The sequence below is a fragment of the Ischnura elegans genome, chromosome X (assembly GCF_921293095.1).
Source record: "Ischnura elegans chromosome X, ioIscEleg1.1, whole genome shotgun sequence".
Classification (NCBI taxonomy): domain Eukaryota; kingdom Metazoa; phylum Arthropoda; class Insecta; order Odonata; family Coenagrionidae; genus Ischnura; species Ischnura elegans.
Genome location: NC_060259.1, coordinates 36,116,440 through 36,126,343, shown reverse-complemented (window position 1 = coordinate 36,126,343; position 9,904 = coordinate 36,116,440). Strand labels below are relative to the sequence as shown.

Below are 9,904 nucleotides of genomic sequence, written 5' to 3'. Positions count from 1 at the left end.
GTCCCATAGGCACACTTGAAAATAATTAGCCCCAAGGAATATGTCAACCATTTCAGTCGAATATGTATCCAAACTACAAGGGAGAGCACTGAGTGTATAGTCATTTTCACAGCTGTAATAAAGATTACAAATGCATATATGAATCATGCAATACTTGGCCCTTTCAAATTCTCAAGCAGAAAAACCTATTATGTATTCTACATGCTCAGCCAGCAGGTTTTGACACCTCCATGTTACAGTATAACTGCCTAGAGAAAATTGCCTTTTGCTACACACTTGCGTGACTGGGCAAGTACTTTCCTGCCAAAATTGCAAGATTTCGGAACCTTTCGAATTTTTATTAAAAATGATATCAATGATTTTCATGGATTAATGTGAGAACTCTCCTTTCTGCGGGACTCACCTTGGCGAAGGTGGAAAGGGAAAAAGGGTATCGGTTGTTGCCTTTTGCGGAAACAGTTCATTTTTCTCTCTGTTAAGCATGCCGACTTAATCTCTTTACTCTACTTCAATACCCGAGCCATATTTCTTATATATATCCAATAAAAAATGAAAAATATGCATTCCTTAGTATTTTCAGTCGAGAAATGATTTAAATGGTCAGGTCGATCTATACAAAATCCTTTTTAAAATCCTCAGTTTAGTGTTTTAGGTCAATGGAGAGAATATTCTGTGCTTTAAATGACGATTTTCAAGAATTAAGTTTTTTAAAACTTGAAAAATCAGCCTCAGTTAGTTACCGAGCCTTAGGGTCCCGCGACGTTATGTTTGAGAATCAGAGTCACCTGATGACTCCAAGAGTGCTTCAGAAAGTTTTTCAAAAGTGTGCAAAATTCAATGTATGCCAGTGTTTGAATAAGAATTCCAGCTGTTTCATTAAATTGAATGAAAAATAACTAAGTTAACTGTTATTTATACCAAACATCTATGGTATTTCTTTCTATCTATGGTTCTCCAAATGCTTCCCCATTCAATTTTATATTTTGCTAAAATGATGACAGCACATAGATCAACCATTTTATAATAAGTGTTTGATTATGATATATAACTCTCTCCAAATTTATTTCACTAAACAACCTTATTTCATCATACACGTTATTATGGATACATTGCTGTCTGTTGGTTTGAAGAAATAACTTTTTTTTTACTAGCATATTTTCTTTTTATGCTGCCAGCTGATGTTTGATTGTAATTGAGTTTTTGTGCATTGAGATATATTATGGAAGGTAAAATTTGAGCAGGGATGTTCCAATTTTTTCTAGTGAGACTGAATATTGTAAATAGGTAGTTTATAAGCATATGTTTCCTTTTTATCTAACAATTGTATGGTGGACTGGCTACCTTCTGGTGGTACCAAACTGTGACAGGAATGCCCAATGTACGGAATTAAACACACACCTAAATTTTAATCAATTTCGAGAAAAATAAAAGAAAAGTGGGTGGGTCTGCTTTCTTTGAGCTCCCTTAGTTAAAATTTGGAAGGGAAAATTTTTCTCCATATGTAAAAAAAATGTTGTCCAGAAAGGGTTAAGGTTGCTCTCCAATCTAGATATCAAAACATTTGCCTTTTTCTTTAGTATATTTATTGCTTACTCATTAATATTCTTTTTGTTCTTCTAATTGCATAATTTATCATTCCTCTTCTTCTCCTGATCAAATTGTCAACTGTTTTACTTCACACCTCCAAGATAACAAAAACATTCCACTTCGTCTATTTTCACCTGTCAACTCTTTTTGTCTTTCTTTTGCTTCTCCTTATGCCACACTTTTCACAGCTCTCATTATCTTTAACATCATATTTGTGAGCATTCAAGGATTCTTTACAACCATCATCGTGTCATCAGAAAATTCGATATGTTTAACAATTTTTCCTCCTATCTCTACTCCCACTTTGTCCTAACCTACTTAGTTTCCCTTAAACATCTCCCTTGAACATATAGGCATAGAGCAAACAGGCTTTGAATTTATGTCTTTTCGGACATCAGACCCCTTCTGAAATTTGGTATTACCCATTGTTAAGGCTGCCTGTGATGCATCTGCTGAGAGGTGAGGAGGCCACTAACCAAGGGGAAACTCTCCTATGACACTATGTTTTTTGATACTGTGGTGCCCCTGTGCAAGTCACCAGCAGATATCAGGCTCTCAACACCCGGACGATACCTGACCAATACCCAGTTCCGCATATTGCAGACTTTGCCCACAACCTCCGCGGAAACCATGTGTTTTTCACCGTTAACTTTGATCATGCATACAACCAGATCCCCATCAACCCAGAGGACATCCCGAAAACAGTGCATCACCACAGACCAGGGTTGCCAATTTGAGAGCCAGCTCTTCCAGCAACTGGCAGACCTCTCCGGAGCCGTTCACCTGCGGACGACGGCTCACCACCTGGCCTCAAATGGTTTCGTGGAACTCCTTCATCGGCAGCTGAAAGCTGCCATCCGCAGCCATGAGACTGAGGGTTGGGTGGATATTCTTCCGACCATCCTCCTCTGCCTCTGCTCCGCCTGGAAGGAGGACCTGCAGACCACATCAGCAGAGTTGGCATATGGAGAGCCGCTTCGCCTACAAGGAGATTTCCTTTCCCCACCCGAGAGCCACACCGTGGATGACCAAACCAACTACGTGGACCAGCTGCGGCAGCATATGCAAAGCCTTCGTCCCCAACCTGCTTCGCACCATGGGGCATGATCAACATTTATATTTAAACCTTTGTTCTCTTCTTCTTTTGCTTTTGTTAGGTATGATCTCACACAGCAGGTGAGCCTTACAGCAGCCGTATGAGGGTCCCTTTGAAGTCCTTCGGAGGCATGACAAATTTTTCACCCTGAGGATCCGTGGATGAGGGGCCAATATTTCAATCGACCACCTTATGACCGCCTTCATCGCCTCCGATGACCCACCAGTGGTCACACCAGATGCACCAGTAAGTACCATCCGGTGGCCACCACGACCTGAGACACCATTGGTACCTCCACAGGGGGTCATAGCATCAGAGGGACCACAGAGGGAACCCTTCAGAGTGCCCACGGCACCTGATAGGAAGCACAGATGATCCGATCGGGAAGAAGAGTGCGCTTTCCTGAGCACCTCCAGGATTTTTCGCCTTGATATGTTCTTTCCAAAAATGTCTCTCTCGGTGGGTTTATTTTGTTTGTATTTTATTTCTTTCTTATGCCATGCCAGATTTCCTCTGTCACTAGGAAGTGGGTGGTGTGGCGCCCCTGTGGGAGTCACCAGCAGACGATTAACGGGCTCGCCAATAGAGGGACAAGGAGCGTCACGTAAGGGGCGCGAAAAGAATAGTTAGTTTTTGGCTAGAGGACTGGCAACAAGTGTTGTGCGTGCGTGTCACCTGTATGATTATTGGCTGTGTTATAGTGTGCTGTGTACAGGTTTTTTTTGCGGAGTCACAATAAACTCCCGTTAAATTAAATCAGTATTTGGAGTCTTGTTATTGCTGAATCACCCATGCTTCGAGTCTTACAGATACATACAATTACTTTTCACAAGGTTTGCCACCAAAACATTCTGAAGAAATATGTCTTTAATTATAGTTGAAAGTTGAAAAAGATATACCTTTCATTCTAGTGGAAAAGTTAAAAATTTTTACAAAAAATCAGGCCAAAATCAGAAACAAGCATCTATGAAGATTAAGCCATAATAATAACATCTGTTTCAATGAAACCAATGATGACTACTTGGAGACTCCAGTGCTATGATATTAGAATTTATAGCTTATTGATAATATTTTATTGTATTATGTATGCATGCATGTGGATTGACAACAAATTACCTGTATAGGCAACATGAATATCACATAAGCACCCCTGTAGCAAATTGTGTTCACACGCCTATCCACTTATGGGTGAGCTCTAAGCAATCAAGTGGGCTGTGAATGATGGGCCAACCTCTAGATATAGAGGCTAGCTGCTATATAAGCGAGTTCACTTATCGAATAAGCAGTGGTGGACCAAAAGCAGCAGCATTGCGAGGTGGAATGGATCTATTCCTGGGTAAGATAATTCATCTAAATGATACAAGATGCCATGACTTGGTGACAGGAGGCTGCCAAAAATTGTCTCTCCTATCAACCTGAGGAGAGGACAGGAGATTTTCTTCAAATAAATGAAGGTAGAGATCACATTGGTCAGTACAGTGACACACAATTCACTGCATGCATGGTAACATTTACTTTAATGGCTCTAGTATTGCGATGTGGAAGGAAACCACCACATTACTATCCCGAGGATTCGCAACTAGTCCAACTTTAAATAATCAGACATGATGGAATTCTCTCAAGTAAAACATTCTAGAGGTAAACTAGTCCCCAGTTGAGTCTCGGGGAGGGGATTACCCGAGAGGGTACATCGGTCAACTGTGATAAAGTTATGAGGATGGGAACATGAAACGTGAGATCACTTAGCAGCTGCAGTAAGCTAGAAAACCTTATGGTTAAAATGTAAATATTGAATCTTGATGTGCTAGGAATCAAGGGTCGAGTAGCATGAAGAGGGAGACTTTTTCAGTGGAGGCTAAAGCATTATGCACATGGGATCTCTATATGGTAATGCTGGGGTTGGGATAATGCTCAGAAAGTGTGCCAAAATGCGTGTGAAAAGCTTCCTACAGTACAATGAAAGGATAGTAATGGTAAAGTTAGAGACCAAACCAGAAGATATAGTAGTGTTACAGGTTTACATGCACGAGGATGAAGAAGTTGATGATGTCAACGATGATATCATGGAAGTAATCAAACAGGAAATGGGTGAAGTAAACATTATTGCTTTAGGTTTTTGGAACGCTGTCATCAGTGAAGGTCAGAATGGAAGAATATCCAAAAAATATGGAAAATATGGATTAGGAAATTTAAATGAAAGAGGAGAAAGGCTTACCATTCTGCACAGAACACAAATTAGTGATTGCCAACACACTAATTGAACCACACGCAAAGAAGATAGACATGGAAAATGCCAGGAGAGAAGAGAAGATTTCATCTGGACTATAATTTAGTGAAGTAGAGGTTTAGGAACCAGATAAAGGACTACAAAAGTTACCCAGGGCAGATATTGACAAAGATCATAATTTAGAGATGATGAAATCCCATATGAAATTCAAGAAATTAAAGAAATCAGGGAAGAACATATTGGAATTCGAAAAATTTAAGGAGCCTAAAAATCAAAAGGCCTTCCAAGTAGTGGAGAGCAAGAAAAGGTTAGATTAGACTGAGAAATCAATGGAGTATAGCTGGGAAAATATCAAAAGTGGGCTTCAGGAGGCTGAAAAGGAGTTCAAGGAACAAAAGAGTTAAGATAAAGCCATGGATCAAGGATGAAGTTCTTGAACTCATTGAAGAATGGAGAGAGAATAAGTATTTGAATACTGAGGAAGGAGTGGCTTGTTACAAGAGAATAAGGAATGAGATTCAAACCGAGGACAGCTAGAGAATCGTGGATGATGGACATATGTGATATTGTGCAAAATAACTTCATATAAGGGAAACTGGATGTGGCCTTTAGAATGGTGAGGAACCATTTCAAGGTATGGAGTATGAGATGAAACATCATAATGCAGAAGTATGGAAATATATTTGAAAAGGAAGACGAAGCCGATAGATGGAAAGAATACCTGGAGGAGTTATACAATGTAAGCAAACTCAGCTCAAAAATTATCAAAGAGGAAAGTGAAGTAGGAAAGGATGATATGGGTGCCAGCAGTGGCACAGCGAGGGGGGGTTTTTGAGGATAAAACCCCCCCCCCCCGAGCTCAGAGAAATTTTTAAGTTAAATCTATTTTACTTAATTGGATTAATAATGCTCATAGAAGAGTGTGATTATTAACAAAATATCCCTCATAAGGCCGTAAAACTCAACATTTTGAACCATTTAACTTATATTTTTTCTAGCGGAGGGCCCCCGCACCTACTGCTTACCCTGGTGGGTATACCTCACCCCCAGGCACCTCAGTATTAGTTGCGCCTGAAACCCCCCCTAGCCTTAATTTCTAGCTGTGCCCCTGAGTGCCAGCACCTTAAGATTGGAATTTGATGCTGCAATAGGAGATCTTGGAAAGAATAAGGCCTCAGGAATAGAAGATATTCCAGCAGAGATGACCAAAAATGCAGGAGAAAAGGTCTAAATTCCACTGTATAAAAGTATCTGCGATATGTACTCAACAAGAGATTCACCTAGTGACTTCGAGAAGAACTTCATCATTCCCATACCCAAAAAGAAGAAAGCAGAGAAGTGTGAAGAATTTAGAACCATGAGCCAGGCGACACATGAGTCAAAGATTATGACAAGAATCATTAACAGGAGAATAGAATGAATAGCAGAAGAATTCCTGGATGAGGACCAATTTCTGTTTAGGAAAAGCAAGGGAACAAGAGAAGCAATTTTGGCACTTAGGCTGATCATAGAGATGAGAATGGAGAGAGAAAACCAACTTTCATAGCATTTGTGGATTTGGAGAAGGCATTTGATAACTTGAAATGGAATTCAATGCTTAGAATTCTGAAATAAATCGCAGTGCCCTACTATGATAGTGGGATTGTTCACAGTTTGTATAAATACCAAGTAGCTGTGATAAAATGTGGATCCAACTGTGCAGAAGTAAGAATAGGGAAATGACATGGGACATGTGTGTGAGTTCTCCTCTATAATTTTTTATGTTTAGATGGAGGAAGCCATCATTGAAATCAAGGAGAGCGCTTTGGGAGTCAATATCCACATAGAAAAAATGAGTATGCTGCGATTTGCTGATGACATAGCTCTCCTTGTCGAGACAGAGAAGGATTTGAACAAAGCTTTGACGAATATGGAAAGGAAAATGGCCGCTTATCAGCTGAAAATGGACAAAAAGAAGAGAAAGATGTTAGTATGCAGCAAAAATGAACTTAAGAAAGCATAAGATTAAAGAGGTGAAAGATTTTTCTTGCCTAGGATTCTGAATTACAAACAATGGATGAAGCAAGAAAGAAATAGTGAGTAGAAAAGCACAGGCAAAGAGGGCTAACAGCTGAGAGTGCAAGCATAGATATAAGGAAACATTTCATTGGATTCTACATATGAAGCATATTTCTAGATGGAAGTGAGGCTTGGGCATTGACAACTACACTAGAGATATCAAGAGTGGAAGCATTCAAAATATGGTGCTACCAAAGAATGATGAAGATGAAATGGGTCTACCATTTAAGGAATGAGGAAGTACATACTAAGAAGAAAGGGAGAAAAGAGAAGCCTGTAAAAAACCTTGAGCTGAAGATGGGACAACTCAGTTAGCCACATTATGAGACACAATGGCCAGATTGAAACAATCATAGAAGGACAGGTGAAAGGAAAGAAGGGCGAGGGATAGCCCTGAATGAGCTAAATAGGACAGGTTATAAAGGATGTAAAAAAGGAGAAATATGTTGTCATGAAAAGGCTAACGAATAGGTGAGAGGAATGGAGAGCTGCATCAAATAAGTCTTCATATTGTTGATTAATAATGATGATGATGATGATGCCTATCCTATTAAAGAAACAATGAACAGCATATGCATGATTGATGTTGTTCTGTGTGTATGTTGTACATCCTCAATGAAGAATGGGTTGCATTAATATGACCTATAGTATCTATTGTATCTTCATCTGGAATCTACAGCATACACTGCATAATTACTGGTCCCCCGCTGTCCAATCCTATTCACATATCACTCGAGAAAAAAATGGGTCCATGGGGTAATCATCTGCAGGTTTGTTGTCTTTGATAGAAAATGTGGACTGTGGCACCATATGAAAATGACAGGATTTAAAAGTTTAACCACATGTTATAATCCTGCCACATGATGAGATACTACCTCACCTATTCAATCTTGTTTAGCCATACTTTGCAATGACAAAATGCAGTGCATAATATGCTTGCCATTTCTCGATGTTGGCTTTACAAAAGAGAAAAAGGAAAAATATTCATCTTTCTGTAACAGCAATTAGAAAATCAGAACAGCTTCCTATACAAATCTCACAGAGTGAATATGAAAATGAATGATACCTTCTCATGAAAGGGCAATCTAAAATACATGGCTGTGAAGTGAATCATCTGAAACAAATTTAGCATGGTTAACAATAGTCTTGCTGGTACAGATTAATCCAATAGTGGTCACGTCTCATCCAAGAGATGACTTTTTGTCACAAAGTCATACAATTTCACAGTCATATGCAGGGGCGCAGCTAGGAATTAAGGCTGGGGGGGTTTAGGTGCAACTAATACAGGGGTGTGTGGGGTAATGGTATACCCACCAGGATAAGCGGTAGGTGGGAGATTAATAAATTGCGGAATTTTAAGCTAAATGGTTCAAAATGCTGAGTTTTACGGCTTTCTAAGGAATATTTTATAAATCCTTACACTATTCTATTAGTAATATCAATCCAATTAAGTAAAATGGATGAAACGTAAAATTTTCTCTGAGCTCTGGTGGGGGGGCGGGGGTTTATCCCCCAAAACACCCCCCTCGCTGTGCCACTGGTCATATGAACTTGCAGGAAGTGGCTCATACTATCTTTTCCCCCTTTTCTCTTCTTAGTGACAATACATTCAAATATAAACTGCATACTCATTGTGCACTTTTACTGCCCTTGGAATATCTCAGTGACGATTTGCATTGCAAAAGATTTTGTGGAAAGTCATCCAAGAGATGACATGCATACAATCACAGGATGACTATTGAAAAAATGCAAAATTGTTATAACCACTCCCAAACATATTTTTTCATCTGTTCTGCCACTTACATACTCTAAAGAGACTAAAAAATGATCTCATGCATAAACAAATGAAATGATACTTTAAAATCAGGAGAACACATAGGTCATTTCAAAGATGATAAATGACTGCTCATGGTATAATAGAATTGGGTCTATTACAGGATTAAAATCTTGATGATTTTTTAAATGCTTTAGTTTTATTTTATCAATGCTTTAGTTGAAAAAAAGATCAAAAACAAACATACTTAAAACCTTGTCTATCCAATATGCATGGAAGATGGTGGATATAGGAGCTTATGTTGATTTGGAAAATCATTACAAAAAACACAAACCTGAAAGACACCTCTTAGCTTGAATTTTTCTACTTTTCTGCAGAGTATTAATTAATGCTAATAGCAGTGGCGGCTTGCCCAGGACTCTTGGACGCCTCCACTCCCTAAGATTTGAAAAAGGAAAAAATATTAAATACCCATTCAATTGTAATTATAGATCTATTAACCAAGGCATTGTTTCAATCGCATAAATCGAAAATGTAGGAAAAACAGGCAAAATTAGCACGAGAAATTTGCATTTTTAGCCGTGGGGCGCTGGCTAGAACATCCCAATCCTTCTTGGTAGTGGTAGTGTTTCTTTTATAGGGTGCGTCGGAGGCTAAGGCCATTTTGCACCACTCGCTGACTAGAATTGATAAAGGGGACTAGGCCTGTTCTTAAATTTATGTGCCAATAATTTGCAAGAGGTAAAATTTATATTTTATGTTTTATTGAAAAGTCGAGTTGAGTGTAGGAATGCTATCAGTTGGGAGATGTTTTCGGGAGTGTCTCCTAGTACCTCAGCTAGGTTATCTCCGAGGTTGTGATTCACCCGTGCAGTCTGATATCTCTCACAGTCCATCAGGATATGTCGCACTGTTAGTGGACAACAGTGGCGCCGACTCCATGGGGCTTGAGGGGGCCCGAGCCTCCCCAGTAATTCGTTATGGGTGTGAGGAAAAAAGTGTCAGGCTTGTCGATTTTCCCCGGAGTGTCCAGATATCGAGATTAGAGTTATCAGGGTTCTAACTTTGATCATATGACTCTTATAAAGTGCATAAAAGACTTACAATTCACTACTTATAAAATTTCCGGGAAAAGATCCCCGGTTTGGGCCCCCCCAATATT

General features: G+C 39.3%; 1 protein-coding gene across 1 annotated transcript; it reads left to right on the top strand.

Annotated features, from left to right (window-relative positions):
* The first annotated feature begins 2,088 nt into the window (after positions 1-2,088).
* On the top strand, positions 2,089-2,694 carry LOC124171128. The gene has a single exon (XM_046550265.1). The coding sequence runs from the start codon at positions 2,089-2,091 to the stop codon at positions 2,692-2,694; it is 606 nt and encodes a 201-aa protein (XP_046406221.1).
* The last annotated feature ends 7,210 nt before the right edge of the window (positions 2,695-9,904 follow it).